The following is a 21257-nucleotide window of genomic DNA, read 5'->3' on the forward strand; positions in this document are numbered from 1 at the left end:
GGGACAAGTATAAAAATAAAACAACCAGCAATATACACACTTTTAAATGATGGTATAAGAGAATTCATATTTGTCAGCAGTCTGTTTCTTAAAAAAAAAAAGCATCCAGAAAAAAATCCTACATAAGTAACCTATTTTGAAATAAAGATAGATGCTAAAGAGTTTAAGTTGTATAAATGATGCCAAAACTCACTCCCAACAAAGAGGAGAGATAAACTCAAGGTTTAACATAAGCAACAAAGATAATTGCTGCTCTGCCATTCCTGCCTCAGCTGCCACTGCTGTCACCATTGCCACCACCTCCGTGGCTGCCTGCACCACTGTGCTGCCAGCGGTGCCAGAAATACAGGAGAGAAAGGCATAGCAGAAGCAGCAGCACAAGCAACAACTCTGAAAGCAACTGTGGCTAATGCCATAAGCTGCAGGTACCTTATTGGTTAACTTAACTGTGGGAGAGGAGATAGGTATGAGTAGAAGTTCAGAACTTCAAATGAATTTAAGATGTCTTGTGTTTTCTAGGACATTAGATTCATTGCATCAGAAGCAAAGATGCCTTATGAGACCCCACTGGCATTCATAAAGGCTCACTTCGATTTTTAACTTGACAAAGCGATGCTTTCTAGGTTGCTCTGTAGCTGCTTTTTGGGGAGAGGTGGCCCACTCAAGGGCTGTTCAGAGGAGGGGCGAATCGTAGGACTTCTGCATGACACTGGGGAGCTCCCTGCCCTCCTCGCTGACCACAGACCCCACAGGGGAGCCAGCCACTGTAGGCTAAAGGAGGCTGCTTTGAGTACTCTGTATCTGCCTAATGAAATTTTTTTTGTGGTATTCTGACCTTACTTTTGTGTATATTTTTTTCCTTCCTGTGGGGAGTGTCACACATAAACGGGAAAGAAAAGCAAATTAAGCCACCCATATGCAAACCTTGTGATACTGTTCCTGCAGTGTATTAAACAAACACATAATGGGTGGCCGTGGTTTGATTAAATGTTCATGGTTAAGCAAATTGTGGCCCTTTACAAGGAAGAATTAGTAGACATGCTTCTTCTAGTTATTGGTAAGTAGGCAGAAAATTGAACAATTAAGTCAAGATCAGTTAATGAGAACAGTGAATGCTTCCTAGAGTGAAACCACTGTGTATTACCTACTGTAGCAATTTACTCTAATGCTGGGGGGCGGGGGGGAGGGGGGGGAACAGATGCAGACAAAAACCAAAGGCAAATATTGTTATACACAACATTTGTATGTATTTGTAACTGCATATGTAGAGTCCTACCTACGTGTAGAGTTGATAGAAAAGGATAGAGCTGAGGTGGCCTTAGACGTCCTGTCAGAAAACCTTGTTTTCAGTTCCTTAAAATTTTCCAAACAAACTATTCAGATTGAAATTTTCAGCCTATCTGTCTGCCTTAGCCTGAGTTTTTGGGAATGTTTCCCTTTTCACGTTTCACGTTGTTTTCTGCTTGAATCACACTATCATGTTCTAGTGCTCCTGGGATTGATGTACACTTGTGATGGGGAGATGGGATCTGCACTGTACCTGGCTGATGAGCCTGTTTTCGAGAACATGGTTCATACTTACCAAAAGAATTTTGGCTTGCTAAATCGTAGTTAGATTTTCATTCAAACATTTGTAATACACAGTAGAGATTTGATAGAACTCAGCTAGAGTAGAGACAGGAAGATAGAGCCAAAAGTCTTTCTTTACTTGGCGTGTTTCACTTGGTAGATAAGGTCAGTACATCTCAGTATTATAAAGCTGTTTTGCAAATGATAACATGTCAGTATTACAAAGTTGTCATGAAAATACAGCTAATTTTGCTGATATGAAAAGCAGAAGTGTGGTCTACCTTGAAAACGCTGAAGATCATGATTCCACAAAATAAACATACTAAAATTCAAGTAAGAGGGCATGTGCTTTGAAGTCAGACCATTTAAGTTGTTTTTTTTTAAGTTAACTCAAATATTTAAAGAGTCTGCGGGATGAAGGAAGACCAGATTGATAATCCCTTGTTTGTCCCTTCCAGTTAAGGTGTGGAAAGCTTAGGTATTTATTCCTGGAACACGTAAAGTCATGTAGCAAAAACAGGAAAGGCCACACATGACATTCCTTGACATTTTCACTAGAGAAATGAAAGAGGAAAAGTAGAATCCCCATGAACAAAGATTTTCAAGGGGTGTCTAATAATTTTGACTTTCAATTTTAAGACATCAAAAATGACACACTGTCAAAGGAACCTAATTTTCTTTTTTTTTCTTTATCAAAATTATCTCTGTTCAATTTGAATGAAACTGATTAGGTGATGCCGAAGTGACCAGGTCAGTGGTCACTTTAAAATATCTGAGCTGCATCTTCTAACTGTAAATAAAAAAGCAGCAAAAGGCACGACCTGATTTAAAATTTGCCTTTGCAAGTCAGCTTCAGAGGTGGAAAAAAGCAGCCAAAAAAACCCCTTTGTAGTAACTTACAATTAGCAGAATGGAACTTTAGCTACCCAGAGTAATCAGCATCAAGTTTAACATTGAAACCCCCAAACCATTTAAAACGATTCTGAAAGCATTGCTTACTTCCCCTAAACAGCTATCTGAGAACCAGTGTTTTTTCCTGCCCATTCTCAAACACCATTTCAGGAATGCTAGTTGTGATGGTGGTGATGGATCCGGCGTCCAGGGACCTGGCTGTGCACAGGCAGAGCTGTTTCTCTCCAGATGGATGTAGCGTCGGTGCCTCCTGTTAGACAGACAGTATTGTCCTGTGGGCTCTGTCTGGCTGCCAATTGCATCACACTCCTAAAACTCATAATGGTATCTTGAGCAACGTATGAAGTAATCGTACTTATCCTGACTTGCAGAGTGTCTCACCATTAGCCTCAAAAACTGGATTCCTTGCACTGACTGTATTTTCCTTTTTAGGTGTGCATATATTTAAAGAAAATATATGCAGGAAACGATACAGTTTTTACATATGGTTTTAAATATGTTTATAGTATATTTAAAATCATGTTTTAAAAGTTCTTGATGAGACTATAGTTGCCTATTGGCAAAGAGCATTACTGCCACAGCATTAGCATGCTCTGTGTCCCCAATTACAGAAATGTTATTAAACATAGTACTACTGAACTATGACTTAAACTTCCTATTACAGGAAACCATAAAGTTGCAGTACATGAAAAGATCAAAAGCTAGGGTAAAAAAAAAACATAATTATCCAAGAAGCTTATCCTCACCCAAGGAGACATTTTTAGTAGGCTTTTCTCAGCCCCTACTAAAGTATCTTCTGTTCTTACCACGGTATATAAATGTTCTGTGTATTGACAACACTGGAGGCAGAAAAAGGGCACTATGTAATCTTGGACCAACCTGCAGACATTTTTCCATATGAAAAAGCAAAATGAATGTAATGTTTTTGCCATGAAAGTGAAAACTGAACAGCAAGACTTAATTTTCATATGAGACTGTCTATATGAGGTGCCTGTTGCAAGAGTTTCAGCATAAACTGCACAAAAATTTGTGCTCATTTTAATTAGTCTCTTCTTAGAAGTGCACTAAGTTGGAAAATACAGATTGGAAAACAAAAACATTCAATGTTTTATATACTTTTAGGAGATGGAAACAAAAATAGGTCTGGCTGAAAAAAAGGAAGATAAAAATGTAATAATAAAAAATGTGGAAAATACAAATATAAATAACTAAGATTCTAAGCAACGTACTAATGACTGTGTCCCTTTTTTGTAATGGCCTAAATATGGTAAATGACATGCTGATAATTATTTCCATCCAATATTATATTTGTTAGATGTAGTAAGTGAGTTATGGCGTCATCATCATCATTGCAGTAGCACTGCAGTTGGCCCTTTTTGTGTTTTGCCTTTCCCTGCATTTTATGCATTGTCCTTTTTCACCAGCGGAAGGGCACATGGTAGAGGGAGGATAAAAAATGGTGGTGATGGGGTCATAGAACAACCCTTGGCTCCCGATCAGAGCTTTGTATTGAAGAAGTGTGTAAAGAAGTAAATCTGAAGGCAAAATGGTAACACGTACCGAACTGAACTTGCTGCACACTGGAAATACATGGGTTTTCATGTAAACTGTTACCCTGGCAGTAAAACAGCTATAAACATTGCTAATGTACAAGCAAGCTACGTGAAATTACCTATCTACAAAATTATGGTATAAAAAAATCCTATTTTTTTACTCACAAAAGCAAGGTCGTAAGTGAAAACTAGTCGGTCCAACTTAATAGTTATCAGTTTTAACAGTTCCCAGGGATGTGTGACTTCGCAGCACTGTCCAAAAAAATGCTTACAACAGAGATATGAATGTAAGGAGATCTACACAAACACAACTGTGCTACTTGCTTCTAATATTTCATTTTACAGATTTTTCCATTGGAGTTAACTTATCTAGAAATCTGTCATTAGCAGGAAAAAAGTGCTTTGTCTCAAAGGGTCCAACAGAATTAGAGCACGTAGCTGCTTTGATTAGTGCTTAGGGCAGTTCATCTCCACCTTCCCCCTGCCCTAGTCTAGAGTATTTGCAGTAGGAATTGTTAGCTTTATCTCCTAATTGCATCTATTGAAATCCGAGTCTTCCTGTGGTCCATGGGAGTTTTGCTGTTGATTTCAAGGAGCAAGCTGTTATTTTCCTTGAATCTATATTGTTTGTAGTTATGGGGCTTTGTTATGGACATGTACGAAGTGAAAAAAACTTTGAATGAAGGGAAGACAACATTGCATGGCTATGACTATCCTAATTATAGCTAAGACAATGTTTATCAAATTCTGCTTTCAATTGATAGAAAGTGTAAAATCTCACTCTTAATGTCCATTATTTGGAATCGACACAGCAACAATTTGAAGACAGAGTATTCAGATGCTGTGCAAATAATAGATTTACACAAAATAAAGCAACACTATGCAAAAATGAAGTACTGCAATTCTGCATTATTAAAATGGCAATAAAATGCACATTTGACATACATACTGACATATAGGGCATATGAAAAAAATGCAGAGCCAAGAAATTAATGATACTGTTGAAAATTGAAAGAAGTTTTGAATATATTTGCTGTTAAAGCACATAGAAATTCATATGTGAAATAAAAAAATAATCAGCATCTATCTGCTGTTAGTGAAAACATTTCTTATATTTATATTTTGACAATATAGCAAGACTTTTATGAAAGTATATAAATTTTAGCAAACTGTCTGGGCAGAATTTCATTAAATTTACTCTTACATATTAGTCCAAAATAAATATTAAGCATTTACATCAAGTATATATTAATGCTCTGTGAACGCAAGTTTTAAACAGCCGTACTTGTGCGGCTTTCTTATCCTTAAGCTATATAGTAGGTAGTTCATTTATGATGGAAGAACATGATCATTTGTCCAACAAGGACATATTTGTACATCTGTGCACTCCCTTTCAGGAGCAGCACAGAGCTGGAATTCATCTCATTCCTGGACTTACTTCCAGTAAATGAAAGGGTTGAGTAACCAAGGCGCTGGCTAGACTTCCCTCCCTTCCTGTTCCCTGAGAGCCAGGTCTTTGCCCAGTCCACCCTTCCTTCCTGTCTTAAAAATGCAATGACAGAAAGATTAAAAAAAAGTTATATTGACCTTTTATCCCTACTAAAGACACACTCTGTAAATTCAGCAGAGAAAGTATGGCTTGAGGAAATTTAACAGGAATCACTTTGACTTTTTGTGGTGAGTGAAATTGTGTAGCTGGGACTTAGAGAACAGCATTGAAATATATGTTGGTGGATGTTCAGGAAGACATGATTGAAACAACTTTTCACTTGCAGTTAAATATTGTGATCTCTTAAAAGATGTTTAGCTCTATTCTAGTCTTCCCCAGCAAACCCTTTTTCAGTGCATCTCATAATTAACAACTGGTATTATGCCCACTTCAGAAAAACTTATGGGAAACAATAGAGAAGCAATTGAAATGTCTTAAGCGTCCTGAGTCAGTAGTGAATAGTTTGCACTGACACTAGGTGATTCATGTCTTCTAAGTATTTATCTGAAGTCTTACGCTCAAAGGCTGTAGTATAATTGAGCCTGGGCTGCTGTAGTAATTCTTCATGAGAGGCCTCCTGCCACTGCTGCAAGCAGTGCCTTCATGCCATCTTCCACAGCAACTTGTTTTGTATTTCAGGTAATAAAATATATTGGAAATACTGGGTTGAAGGCTTTCTTAAAATAGTGCTTTTATAGAAACTTTTATTTTTACGGGGGCAGTTGTTAAAGCTTTCTAATGCCCCATATTTAATTTTAGGCCATAATACCGGAATCCAACCTAAACAATACTACTTTATCCTCAGTGTCTCATTAACTTTAGACCACAACATCACTGTGAATTAGTTAAATTCTGCAGCAGAAAAACTCCAAAAGACATCAGAGTTACTGATCTAAACTGACTGCCATCCACAGAAGTTGTCATTTAAGGCTTTAGTGACATTTGGGAATTGTATGTAAGGTGCTCAGTCTCCCAGTTTTGCTCTCGTCTTAGTCACAGACTTCACACAAGCTTGGTCTTACACGAGACATTAAACTCTACTGTTGTTGTTCCACCAGCCCTGAAGCGTGCTGATTTAAGTTTAAGCAGGTGGATAAACCTGACAGAGTTAATGACATAATCATTGTACTTGAGGTGAAGTACGTACTTCAGCACTTCGCTCCTGCTACTCAGCACTTCGCAGGATCAAGCCCTGTGTGATCTTGAGATGGTCACAAATCTCCAGATCAGTAATTTATTCCTATTTTAAATAGTTGTTTTCTATTTTCTTAGAAAGTACACAAATGCTGTAGCTGTGAACATTCAGTTGCAATACACGTATAATCCTCTTGTATAATAATGGAGGGTTTTTTCGCCTTAGCTTTTGATCTTTTCATGTTTGGCAGCTTTATGCTTTCCTGTAATAGGAAGTTTAAGTCATAGTTCAGTAGTAACATGTTCGGTAACATTTCTGTAATTGGTGACACAGATTATACTGACTGAGAAGTAACCTTCTTTTCCAGTATGCCACTAGAGTTGTTTAATCGGGAACTTTTAAGGTTTTATTTTAAACTATGTTTTACTTACTTGTGCACAGAAAGACACAGGAAACTATAAGTGTTTTCCTATATATAAAAGGGAAGTCTAAGTTATTGGATATGTCAGCCTAATAGTAAGATGGGTGCATCTACACATTCAGTTGGTTAAGATTATTTCCGAGCTTGTGAGGTTTCTCAATATATTCTGAGTTTCAGGAGGGGCATCCTCCAGCCAGGTACAATCCATGAAACAGTACCTCTGATTCATCACTTTCTTTCCTTGTAATGTGCTCAAACTCAAAGGAACATTGTGTAACAAATAAAAATAAGCCCCTTGAAGACCTAGATAGCTTTCTGCTGTGTTTTAGGTTGTAATACAGAATTTAAATGCATTTTAGTATCATCAGTGGAAAGACATTATTGGCATACAGCCCATTACTGGATTTCTGCTTATGTTTCAACAGGAAATGCAGAATATTAAGTCACTGCTTGTACCATGGATCTCAAAAATGAGATGAAAACAAGAAAGAACGTGTCCAACCATTGAATTAATACCTTTTTTTAAGGAGGAGGGGGAACTTGAACACTAGTTGATTTGTTTTGTTGCATTTTCCCCATAGGTAATAAGCTCGATGAGCTCACTTTCAGAATATTGTCTACCCTCTATCCTGCGCACTCTGTTTGATTGGTATAAAAGACAGAATGGCATAGAAGATGAATCTCATGAGTACAGACCAAGAACAAGCACGAAATCCAAAAGGTATGATTTTGAATATGCATACATACATTAATGAGAGATTCTAAGGTAAAATGTCTTACATGTTGCCCATCAGCTTTTGTGAGGCCACAGTTGTTTGAAAGTTTTGATCTTTTGCTGCTTGTTCCTGGAACTCTTCTCTCAGCTTCTACATTGATTAAATAATCGTGTCTTTAAAATTATGCTCCTGATAGTTAGAATCATAGAATCATAGAATGGTTTAGGTTGGAAAGGACCTTGAAGATCATCGAGTTCCAACCTCCCTGCCATGAGCAGGGACACCTCCCACTAGACCAGGTTGCCCAAGGCCACGTCCAGCCTGGCCTTGAACACCTCCAGGGATGGGGCCTCAGCAACCTCTCTGGGCAACCTGTTCCAGTGCTTTACAACCCTCAAAGTGAAAAACTTCTTCCTGATGTTTAATCTAAACCTGCCTTCTTCCAGTTTATAGCCATTCCCCCTCATCCTGTCACTACATGCCCTAGTAAAAAGTCCTTCCCCAGCTCTCCTGTAGGCCCCCTTTAGGTACTGGAAGGCTGCAATAAGATCTCCACGGAGCCTTCTCTTCTCCGTTCTTCTCTTAGTTCAAACAGTATTTCTTACTGCTGTTTTGGATGCTGTAATGTCACTTAAATATTGGTTTGTATAAACTGTGTCTGTCTCCTTTATTCATGTGAGCAGACAATAATTCTGTGACTCTTAGAAGGATTTTTTTTAGTACAGCGTTCTGCTTAGTCATGGAAATTTCACATACACCTATCCTCAATCCAAAAAAATTATGTATGAATCAGTCGAAGAGCTTTAGCAACATTGATTTAACTCTTAAAACAAACAAGCAAACAAAAAAACCAACCCTCTTTTACCAGGGAAAGTATTTAACTCTTACGATATCAGTATTTACTCAGTGACAAGGCAACAGATTGGTCTTGGTTTATATTGAGCTCTGACGATTTGGTACAGGTATATTCTTCAAACTTACAGTTTTTTCTGAATACTTTGGTACTACATTTACACACTTTAATGAAGCAATAGGAGAATCAATACTGGCAGACCTGGTGTTTGGAAATGCATAGGCAATTCTTCACATTAGGATTACATTATAGTCCAGGAACTACTGAAGGCAATAGTTGCTGGAACAAAGGGGTAGGAACTAGTTTTTGGATATCAAGGTAGACATGAACCTGAATCAGAATCTTCCAGACTCTATGTCAGTGAAAGTAGGCAATATGAAGGCGTCATTCATCAATTAGGTGTCTGCTTTTGGATGAGATGCATCCTTGCCTTGAAGTGCCTCTTTCTCTCGACTTGTTACAGAAACCTGTTACAGGCTGACCTACTCATAAATAGATGTCTTCAGGAACTCCACCCAAAATCTAGTTGAAAATCAGCTTAGGAGAGAACCAAAGCCACTCTTTCAATTGATAGCGTTACAGAAAGAACACATAACCAGTCTTTTCTCCAGTTAATCTGAAACCAAGAAAACCAAAATGCAAATAATATATTTAATCATTGATCTAACAGAATTCTTAAATGCGTATTGTATTATAAGCACGTAAGTACAATTGAAATCACTAACAGTCTCAATGTTTATAAGAATTGTGCTGAATTTATGCAAACAAAAATCTCACTGAAATCAGTGGCAACTGCTTCAAATGGACTGCAGAACTGTCCCTTTAATGTGTAGTTCTTTTAAAGTATTGTATATTTCATGTTATCTTTTCAGTACACTTTGAAACGGTGATCAGGTGATCCAAATGGATATTTTTTTGTATTTCTATTGCAAGCTACTCACCTCAGACATTTATTCCTCTCTGTTGTTCTGCACAAAGAATGCATTTAAAGGTTTGACAAGTGATGCCAAAGTTAAAAAAACAACACTGGAACAGTTTTAAAAAGAGAATGTTGTTTGTTTATGAATTCTCCATCAGTAATTTTACGCCATTTTTCAAAATCTGTCACATCTAAATATGACTTTGATAATACAAAATAATTTATTACGTTTGTGTCTGAAGTATAACTGAGAACTGTCTAAATGGTGCCATTAACAAGGAAATTGAAATGAAATCCATTTGTTAGAATATAGAATCCAAAAGTTTCCTTGGTTTTGTTGTTTGTTTTTCTTCTGAAAGTTTTGTGTTGATCTTAAACTGGGAAAAAAGAGGGAGGAAATGGAGAGGGACATTTAAATATTTGAAAGAAGGTGAAAGTAACAAGTTAGATTTGGTCTATATCAGGTTTTAAGAGCGTATTAGTGCATTAGTTTTTGAAATGCAGGACTGCAGTTTGAAAAGTAGAACAATCCCATTATCTGTATTTGTGCAATTGAGGAAGGCATATAATACGAATTTTGACACATCTCCTAAATATTGTGTTTCCTGTTTTGATTTTGCAGTGATGAACAGCAGAGGGATTATTTAATGGAGAGAAGAGATCTGGCTATTGATTTTATTTTTTCTTTAGTATTAATAGAAGTTTTGAAACAGGTAAGAAGTTCTTAAATTATTCATTAACTAATAAATTATGGAAATGACCAATACAACCTAATTTTAGGATTCTTCTTTCTATTTCCGTCTTTAGGAGCCTGATAAAAACATGAGATACATCCTGCATGCTTGTTTATGGCTGTCTTTCTTGCACCTGTAGGATACACAGTATTCTGTGCTCATACAGACTTTGCTTTGCCAAGTCTTTGGAGCTAAATTGTTTCTCTTCAATACTAAATAAACTTTAAATGGCTGGCTCATTTCAGCTGATGCTATTTCAGCTGATACCATATTTGTGTAGGGAAGATACCCAGGAGTAGTACAAGCACTAAGTGTAATATATGTGTACTGGTTATGTTTTACTTTGTGTTTTCAGATTCCACTTCATCCTGTAATAGACAGTTTGGTACATGATGTTATTAACTTGGCTTTCAAGCACTTTAAATACAAAGAAGGGTAAGGCTCTTTTTCACAGAAAAATTCTAAGAAAAAGAATTATTCGCTGAATTTTTTAATTGTAGCAGTTTAAGCAGGATGCTTTCTCAGTCAAGAATTCTTTCTTGTCTCTTGCTTAGGTACCTTGGTCCTAACACTGGAAATATGCACATTGTTGCAGATTTATACGCAGAAGTAATAGGTGTTCTAGCTCAAGCAAAGTAAGTAAAATTGAATACCACACATAATGGAAATCTGAGAAGTTTTACTTGCTTAGTGTATAAGTATTCTGATTTTCTCACTTTCTTAAAAGATAGCGTAGGAATAAATCATTTCAGCTGACTGGCCCTCTGTTTGTCCAGGTGTTCTAGAGCATAGAACTCTAGGGAATCACAGGCCTTCTGCATCTAGTCCAGTGATATTGGAAAAATTAAACTAGACTACAGCAGCATTATTTTTCTTATCTCAGCTATGACGTCTGTGGAAAGCCCAAAGGGCTGAAGAGAGCTATTTTAATGAACCTTTTTTCTATATGCTATTTTTCTCTAGCTGGGCAAACCTAAAAATGGCTATACTCCAACATAGCAACATTTTAAAGTTTCTCTGCAGTTATTTCAGTATAGAACTTAATGCAGCTGCTTCTAAATCCTTCACCCTGCACTTCTTAGCACAGTAAAGGCTGAAAGTACTTTGTGGAGTCCAGTCTTAAATTTTGAATCTGGAAGCAGATGGATTCAGAAGCTCATGTACCCAGTATCATACCGTCACGAAGCTCATGTACCATCTCATCATACACTTACCACACAAACTAAGCAGAGAGTAAAATTTACTGCCCCAATATAGATCCATGTCAGTGATCTCTGTCTCCTGACTTCTCGGTGTTGCTGAGAGCAAGTCTGCTCTATAAGACCAATCCACTTAACCAAACTTATTTTTTTAGCTTGATGTAGGCAAACCAGTCTGAGTTTCTGGAAATCATATGACTTTGAGAGACTTCGGCTAAGGCCTTACCTGGACTTCTAAATTGGCTGGGTCAAAGGCAAAAGGAGAATTGACATCTGGATCCAAAGCTTCAAGCTGACTGTCAAATTCAAGACATACCTATTCTCTATAAATACTGTTTTTCTTCTCCAATTCTGAAGGGCCTTACTAAACATTATTACCACTGAAGGGCTTCCTTCCTGCTCTCTCGTGTTCCTTATCAGAGGCGATAACAACAACTTGTTACGTGCTACACCTGTGTTATTTTTATGGACAGTGTGTCTCAAAAGACACCTCCAATAGACTCATGAGGGAGATCAAAAATGGTCACAGACCACCTCATCCTAAATTATTGTAGTTAATGCTTAAGTGTTACTTTAATGGTTATTAGAAAAAACCTGAAGGGAGGAATAGCCTAACTGAATATTTTCATGGTTATCATTTAAGCATTTTCTTCTGAAAACATTGCATGTACTTGCAAGAAAACTGTCTTTCATCTTGGATTTTTGAAGAGCATGCGAGGGGGTTATTCTACTGGTATTGTTAGCTCTTATGCAAAAGAGGGGCGTGGTAAGAAAATAATTGGAAAGATGTAGTTATCCAAGGGGACTAAGATCAGGCTGCACGCTTCATTTTCTTTTCCGAGTTTATCAGAAGTGAAAGAAAACGTAACAAAAAGAAATCTCTTCACATACTGACTGAAATGGTATTTTACAACTGAGGCTGAATCTTCTTTAGGTTTTTCCCCATTTATATACCTAACAATACACTTCAAATATGAATCTATACTTTTTTTGTAACTAACCAATGTGAATTCATAGATTTCCTGCTGTAAAGAAGAAATTCATGGCAGAGTTAAAAGAGTTACGGCATAAAGAACAAAGCCCATATGTAGTTCAAAGCATTATCAGTCTTATAATGGGAATGAAATTCTTTCGCATTAAGATGTATCCTGTGGAGGACTTTGAAGCTTCTCTTCAGTTTATGCAGGTAAAATTCCTAAGTATATAACTCTGGTTCCCAGAGCTTTTAGAATGGGCTCCCCTTCTTTTTTTCTGTAATACTGCAGGAGATTTTCCACACGTCATTCCCACATAAATGTATGTGCAACCACTTTCTGTTTGTTTTGAACCTCAGCGCTCCAGTCTCCAGTCTCTGGATTGTATCGTTCTGTACCAACTTCCCATCAGCCTTATATCCCTAGTCCCTAGATCTCACCCTCCAACAAAAAGAGTTTTGGTTCTGTAGAGCCCAGACCTTCCACCCTGCCAGCTGTTCCTTGCCCTGTGACCCTGCCTAGCTATGTCTCTGTAGCTGCTCACTGCCTCCAAAGTGAGTCTTTTACCCTTGACATAGTTGCCAGAGAGGAGAGTAACTTCTGGTGGTCAAAAACACAGAGAAAGAGACAAAGAATTGAGGCAAAAGCTGGACGGAATTTCCCTTGGGTGCGTTGTCTCCTTCCACCCCACCTTTACCCCCCTTCTTGTGGGGTGCATTCTGTACCCACCTGGTTTGAGAGCCACTAGTACAGAGCATAGTTTGACTATCATGAATGCTTTAAATTAACAGATTACACCGTTTTGTAAAAGGAAAGATTTATTTAGCTTAACCTTTTAATTCTCATTTTTTCTTGGGATCACCCTCACGGGTACATGGTTTGTAGCCAGTCATCCAGTAAAATACACGTTTTATGTAAGCCTCCACATAAAGATCATCTCATATGGTGTCAACAGAGTAAAAAAATCAATGTTAGATGCCCACAAATTAGGATTTGACATTGGAATATGAATACACATGTGTACAGACACACAGAGCCATTTCTCTAAGTCCTGAACGGGAATCACATTCTATTTCAATTTTGTAATGTGTTTTTGAACCATATTTAACAACATTTTCAAAACATATTTAACAACACAGAAACAGCTAATTTTTCTTCTTACCTTACGCTTCATTATATGAACATATCTTAGTATGTGTTGACTTAATGTAAGTTATCCAGAGCTGGCAAGATACCAAAGTAGTGTGTGTTCAGTGCACATGACTAATACAAGTGAATGACTGTGTGGCACAGCTTTATGGCACAGCACTGCTGGGATCCATTGTTCACTGGTGTTGAAATCAGTGGTAAAGCTCCTGTATAGTAGACTCAAAATTTGGATGCAGATGATCTCTACATTGTTCATGACTACAGTATCTCAGAACCGAATTAATTCTTATATATACTACAATGCATCATGAGATACACTGTGTATGTAAGAAAACCAGTTTTGCTCATTTTGGTGAAATACACTTATAGTTTGGTTCTACGGGCGATTCGACTGTTAGAGTGTCTACATGCAGTGCCTCAGCTACAAGCTCTGTCACACCAGCTCTGCTCTAGTAGAGCTGGACACTTCCAAACGGTGAGCTAATCTCAGGAGCAAACTCCAGAAAAGCCAGTCTTCCACCACGGAGTGCAGAAGCAGCCCAGGAAGGCTCTTTGCACAGGGGCCTCAGCTGTGTAGCAGAAATGGCCAGTGACTGAAGCCACGTGGTGTAGAACCCTAACTGCAGCCAGGAAAAATTATGCATGGTCTAAAGTGTAAATTGCTCTGCATGCATGTGCAGAAAAAAAAGTCAGTGGGGAACATCTTTGTGATGTCACTGGCTGTTTGGGCCTTGGACCCAGAGAGGAAGGAGTAACTGGAGCAACTTGATTTGTCATCCTCAGAGAAGTTGTACAGAAACACAAGAGTGGGTGGATGCTTATCTCCCCTCCCTCAGTTCCTGAGCAGCACAGCTGTCTGGATAGTAGCTTGCTGCATGTTTAGGACAAAAGTACATTTTAACTTTCTCAATCCCCAGTCACAGACTGGAAATTGTGGTGGTTTGCACCACAGGTCTCTTCCCTCACATAGCACAGTTCTGTATAGACCCTGAATCTGCACTGGATCCTAGCAGTGAAATTTATCCAAAATATTTACAGTAAGATTGTTCCTTTCCTTGAGTATCTTACCATAGAAAAACGTTCCTTTTCTGGCCTCAGAGCATTGTGTAAAGAAGTCCATGTGGGCTGTTACTCCTGCTCCTGAAGGTACACACAGGGAAGGCAGGAGGTCAGGCCCTAAGTCCAAATCCTTTTCCGTGCCCAGAACACTACCAGGCACAGCTGGATCGGAGGAGAGTTTGTGGATTATCATGGCTAGAGCAACAGATCCTTGATCTTGACTTAGGTCCTGCTTTTGTGCTTGCTGCAAAATGCACATTTGGAAGTTAATAGACAAATGTTTTCTGTGGGATTTGCAAGATAAAAATAGTCACTGACACTTCATGTGCATTCAGCAAACATTTAGCGGTATTTATTCCAGCTGATACATAATTTATGTTTCTTGTTTTGTTTTGTTTTAGGAATGTGCACATTATTTCCTTGAAGTTAAAGACAAAGATATCAAGCATGCACTGGCAGGACTGTTTGTTGAAATTCTTGTCCCCGTAGCTGCTGTGAGTTTATTTTTCAGGTTGTTTGCGTAATTTCTTGAAATTAGATAAAACAGCTTGTGAAATAGCATTTTATTAACATGAAATTTTCTTTCAGGCTGTTAAAAATGAAGTGAATGTCCCCTGTCTGAGGAACTTTGTTGAAAGCCTGTATGATACAACACTTGAACTTTCCTCACGAAAGAAGCACTCATTGGTCAGTAACCCTAAGAAGCAGAGGCTAAAACCCTTTGTCAGAAATATCTGTGAGCAAGACTCTTGGGAAATTCCCAGAATTGGTTGCAATTACATTTCTATTTGCAGGGAATGTTATTGTGTTTGCAGAAAATAACCGTGTTTGTTTTATTCAGAATATGATCAAAATCAGTATGAATCAAGCAGATGTTTTCAGCTTCTGGGTCTGTGATTATTAAACGGTTAGGTTTTCTCATACTTGTTATGTGTAAACATTAGGAGGAGAAGAGAAAGAATAGAGTTCACTTCTTGTCAAGCGAGAACAAATGAGGCATGTGGGAACAACTCTTTCACGGGGCTTAAATAATACATTGTAGGAACAAAAAAATGTATAACACATGCCCTTTTAAATCCGTAACTTGGCTACTGTGCAGCTCCCTATTTCATTTTTTTCTTGTGAGATGAACAGTGGCACTGCAGTGTATTTTTGGAAGCATGAGTTGATCTGAATTAAATGAAGATTTGAGTCAGTTTGACGCTGGCCGCCTTAAGCAGTCTGTCTCTCCAACTGGGTCAGCACACGTCAGCACTGCAGCATTAGCTAATCCATTTTGAAGTCTTGGACCTTTTAAGTAAAGAAAGTTGTCGTTCATCCTCCCTCACTCTATGGGAAAGTCAAAAAGGCTTGCCCGTTCTCAGCGCTCTCGGCAAACGCTGGTCACTAGCACTAGTGAATCTGCTGGGAAGACTGCAGGCGTGTGCTTGAGCTCTCCGCCACCATTACACCAGTCCCAAGGGAGTGTCAGAGCATCCCCTGGGGCGCAGTCCTGATCCAGTTTGAATTAGTGGGAGTCTTTGGATGGATTTCTGATTTCGCTCTGCTTGCGTTTGTGTGGCACTATTCCACTCTGCCGAGTTAATAAAACATTATTGAAGCTGCAGCAGGGTAAGAGCTTTGCTGTACAGTTTTTATACTAAATAGAACTTCCCCAAACTGGTGGCCGTACTTGCCAAAGTCAATACTACATGCATGAGAAAGGATTGCACAGCTGGGGCTTTGTGTTTGATTGCTTGTCTACACATACCACACTGGAGGCTACATAGTTAAAAGTGACAAAATAGAATAGATTCTTGTGAGGGTGTGATTAGAAATACAAACGTTGCGAGGAGGAGGGGAAAGGCAAACAGTTGGCAGAAATAGCTGCAGTGCATATTTTCAGGCTTCCAGGAAGAAAGCACACTCTTTAGAGTCCGCAGAGGACCTTCCTTTCCAAGACCAGTGTTTTCTGAATCAGTATGCTCTCTGTACAGGCAGGATGGGGGCCGTCATTTTGCCTCATTTTCTAGCTAAAAGTGTCTCATCTGAGCTGGTCATTGAGGTTCTCTTGACAGTGAACAGAGTGAATTAGGAAACTCCCGGAGATGATTTGTATATGCCCTCCTAGCACTCCTCCTCAAGATGGGTTATAACAGTCTTGGGATGTTACTAAACTCTGTGATCCTGTCAAGTACTCAGCTATTATAGTCATGATGTTAATATGGTGAGAAAGTCTTCTGTGAGAAGACTTCAGTTATCCTCTCCCATATGTATTTTGGACATGAAGATTATAAAAATAAAAATTACTGTACATTTGCCATTTGCTCAAGAAACTACATCTAACCAAGCCATGGACAATTAATGTTATATTTACAGGAACAGAAGTTGGGGCTTAGGTGTATTGATACTTTGAGGTGTGACTGAAGTTAGAAATTTAATTCTGAGAATGAAGTTTTGAGAATTTTGAGAATCACTGGTCTTTAAGATGAAGTTACCTTATTTTTGACTGATAACCATAAAGTCCTGATTAGGTCTAGAAACACGACAACTGAAACAGAAAAGTCTTGCTGAAATAGAAAAGTCAGTTTGCATTTTAGCTAATTTTATTTAGTGTAACATTTACAAGAGCAATGTCAAGGTAAGTGTTGACAAAGACCAGCTTCCAGTATTTGAACTTCTACGTTCTGCCCCGCTTCTTTTTATTTTTCACTGTGCAAGATGTAAGCACCAGCAGATCCAGACATTGCCTGTATTTTAACACAGTTCTTTAGGGTGTTTGACATGTCTCTCAGTAAGTGTAGTGACTGCAGATTTTGAGGAGTAATAGGCATTTGAGCATTCACAAGTCCCAACAATCTCTGTAGGTCCTGTTGTCATTATCATAAAGTTCAGTTATTTCCATGCTATCATTTCTCAGTTAACTGACGGAAATTAGCCCTGGCAGTCTGTAAAATTGTGGCCCATCTTTGGATTTATTATACTGCTGTAAGCAGGCATTTGGTTGGCTTTAGTTCATCCACGAAACATATCTGTAACAGCTTTAGAGAAAGGTTCCTTTTAAATTGTACTACTTAACAATGTGTTTATGTTGGCTAACATGTATTGAACAAAATGGAGGAGTTAGAGCTGTAAGTTTACAGTAGCTCTGTTAAGTTACTTTTATGTTGTGTAGACATGCAAATAATATGGTATCGACATCCATTTCCTGTTTAGGCTTTGTACCCTTTGGTAACATGCCTGCTTTGTGTCAGTCAGAAGCAGTTCTTTTTAAACAGATGGCATATTTTCCTCAACAACTGCCTATCCAATCTCAAGGTTAGTACCTTCTGGTTTTAATTTTGTATTAAAACTTCCGTATGCACTATTGATCTGTTGCAAATCCATTTTAGGCAAACATGCTGAATAATTGGTATTATCTGATTCCGTACATAATTTTATTCCCAACAGTACAAATTCTTTAGCTGTGCAGATTTTTTCAATAACAAAGTATTCTTGTGCCTAGTTTGAATTTCTACTGTTTCGCTAACTCAAGCCAAGCCTGAGTCAAACAGCTGTGAAACAGGCAAGATTGTTGATGAAAGTTATTAACTCAAGTGACATACCAAACCTGACCCAGTATTAACTTGCTTTTTTTCATAAAGGCATTCTCAAACAAAGCACTTGTGATTACTTTATGAGAATGGAACTAGTTGCAGAACACTGCCTGTTTCACTCTGTTAAGTTGCATTAAAAAACCCCAAGCTATTCTATGTTGTTTCCTCCACATACCCATTCTTATTCCTTTACCATTTGTTAGGTCTTTGAAATTTAAGATTAACTGTCCACTGCAATCTGCTGTGGTTCCTGGCCAGCACATACTGTTCAATACACATATGCTAGTTAAAGTTACTACTCCTCCATGTTCCTTTTTCTTACACAATAATTCATGTCCCATTCCACACTTAACGTGGATCCATTGAAAGGGTGGTCCTGTGCCTACCTGAAAAGGCCAATATAAGAAGCACAGTGAAGTGGTTAGCTCAAACAAAGGGCCTCCAAACTGCTGCTTGATGAACCGGTGGTTACGAGGCTTCTGCAAACAGCGCAGGTAAAACATGCAGCCACTTTCTCAGCTCGGAGGCAAACTGTGGAGGGAATCTCTGTTCTCCAAAAGTTGAATTCTCAAGCTTTACATCCTTTATTGCTGTTGCTTTCTTGCTGTACTTTGTCTCTGTCTTAATGAAACAATTTGTATTGGCTCTCTTCATATGGAGCCTACTGTTGGAATAGCTCTTCAAAATGCTCACAGTCTGTCCGAAGATTTCTTTCCACCTGTGCCTGAATTAATTACTTCTGCTGAAGATGTTAGAACCTTATTTGCAAAAAAATTCAGAAAATAAACATGTTGTTATTGCAACTAATTTTATGGATTTTTATGAGGTTATACAGGCTTTAGAAAAGGTAGCTGCAGCTGTAAGATCTCTGAGGAGCCAGCTGGAAATACAGATTTTTCTGAAAATTAGGGAGATCCTGACAAATTATTTGAAACCGTTAAAGAAAATATAAGCAAAGTTGCTCCTGCCTTACCAATTGAAAATCAAATTGGAATTCACCTTGCCACCTATAATTAATTGACATATACTTCAATTCATAGGGCTCGTAGACTATTCTGGTGGCACATTCAATCTTTAGTTTGAGGAGAAGATAAGGTAGCTGAATAAGTAGCTAAATTAAGAACGGGGTGGCCACTCCTCAGTACAGAGGAAGAGATGCCCCAACCATTGAAGCAATCACTTCACCAGTCAGAGTGGCACCTAAAAGCCCAAACCAAACTCACACAGCTGGAAGAGGTAGATCATCAAGGAGGAGAAATCCTTCCATTAGAAGAAGAGTTGTGCGCACCAGGACAGTATATGGGACTCCACAGTCTTGTGTGGGCTCCCATGAATGACGTAATGCATCAAGTTTCTCACAAGTCTCCACACCTATAGAACACAATCTCCTTCCCAAAACCATTAAGGTGAAGCATACGCTGGCAAAGCAAAAGGTTTATGTTCTAATCATATTTCTGATTTTAATATAAACTGGCAAATCTGTGGTCTTACAGAAATAAGCTTTTCTCTGTCATTAATAAAGGACACTCCTGCCCGGGCATGGGAATATTTGACCCCAGCTGAATTCTGGCCAAAGGGCATTTCATACTATTCTGTTGAAAGCGGTGTAAAAGTTAATAAGTATCCTGGGTTTGAAATGCAACATTTATCATTAACTAAATTTTATTTACAAAAAACTGTTCAAGGCAGGACTTCTATATAGGAGAAAGTCAAAGCACTGTGTTTTATTTAGAGGCAAAGATTTTCAGTGGGAGCAACAGTTCCTTGTCTCCAAACTACATGGGACAAGGTGAAAGCTCCAGTACAATTTGAGCTGAGGGTGCAAAACTTACTTTACCAAGAATGGGTCAAACAATGCCGATCTAAGGAATGAATCCATGGGTACCAACACAATATCCTTTTGGCCTGAATGTGCCAGACCTAACACCATATGATTGGAAAACAGAAATGAAGAAATTAAAGAAAATGGGCCTCACTCCTGGTAGTCTGATTGCTCCTCCGCCAGTCACAGAAGAAGAGGCAGAGACATTGAAAAAGACATTTCTAGAAGAGCAAAGCCTGCAGTGCTTATCAGGCAAGAAACAGAGCAGGTCCTGGCAGAGCTTTGTTGCCAATTACTCCTGTGTTCAAAAGACCCAGATCAACAAATTCTTTGGCCCCAGCAGTGAGTTGGGCACTGCCAGCCGTGGTAAAGGAACCACACCCAGTGCCGATACCTCCTGTTGGGAAAGTGAAGAAGGTGTCAGATATATTAGGCCAAATACTCCTTGTCCTGGTAGGATTACTGGCTGGGTTTTTCTTGTTGATAAACATCCTCAAAATACCGAAGAAGCTCAATTGGTGGTGGACTCCTCTCAGTTTTCCAAAGGGAGACACAATACATGCTTTCCAAAGTACTGGACACCCAGCCACCGTGCACTCACACAGATCTTGCCTATGGACATGCCCATGATTTCCCTGGATGTTTCTCAGGCTTTTTATCATACTCCTCTCAATCCTGCTTCTGCTATACAACTTGTTATTTCTGACAGAAAACCAGTCTACTGTTTTCGGAAAGCCCCAATGATACCAGTCTCAGCCCTTTTCTCCTCCATATCTTCTCTGCTGCCCTCCGAGCTGGATTATCTCATTGCTGGAATATTTGGGCTTTTGCTTATAGAGGTTGCTTTCCACACAAGCTCTTGTTACCTTAACTCAGTTAGCCACAGTGTCTGCTGTTTTCTTGAAAGCTTTAGGGTAAGAATAGACTTTGATAAACATACTCCATCACCTGTTAAAGAAATCAAATGCTTAGGACTGAGATTTACAAGGACTAACATGATAATACCTAATGAAAAATGGATTGAAAGTAAACAGTTTATTAAACAAATTGATTGAAACAAATGTTGTGATTTTAAAATCCTGCATAGATTAATATGCCACGTAAACTTTGTCATTCCTTTTAATACTTATTCTAATCATGTGCTACAACCATTATATGCTGCTATAATAAACAAAAAG

General features: G+C 38.5%; 1 protein-coding gene across 1 annotated transcript in view; it reads left to right on the forward strand.

The window, feature by feature from the left end:
- The window catches only part of FRY (furry homolog (Drosophila)), a 180333-nt gene that overhangs the window by 50822 nt on the left and 108254 nt on the right, over window positions 1–21257 (forward strand). The window contains exons 4-11 of the mRNA XM_009888386.1: window positions 7661–7800; window positions 10190–10280; window positions 10657–10736; window positions 10856–10936; window positions 12518–12686; window positions 15084–15176; window positions 15271–15369; window positions 17878–17979. Coding sequence (XP_009886688.1) covers window positions 7661–7800; window positions 10190–10280; window positions 10657–10736; window positions 10856–10936; window positions 12518–12686; window positions 15084–15176; window positions 15271–15369; window positions 17878–17979 — 855 coding nt within the window. The remainder of the gene's footprint in view (window positions 1–7660; window positions 7801–10189; window positions 10281–10656; window positions 10737–10855; window positions 10937–12517; window positions 12687–15083; window positions 15177–15270; window positions 15370–17877; window positions 17980–21257) is intronic.

Source organism: Charadrius vociferus, unplaced genomic scaffold (genome assembly GCF_000708025.1).
Source record: "Charadrius vociferus isolate BGI_N301 unplaced genomic scaffold, ASM70802v2 scaffold16, whole genome shotgun sequence".
In the NCBI taxonomy this organism is placed as follows: domain Eukaryota; kingdom Metazoa; phylum Chordata; class Aves; order Charadriiformes; family Charadriidae; genus Charadrius; species Charadrius vociferus.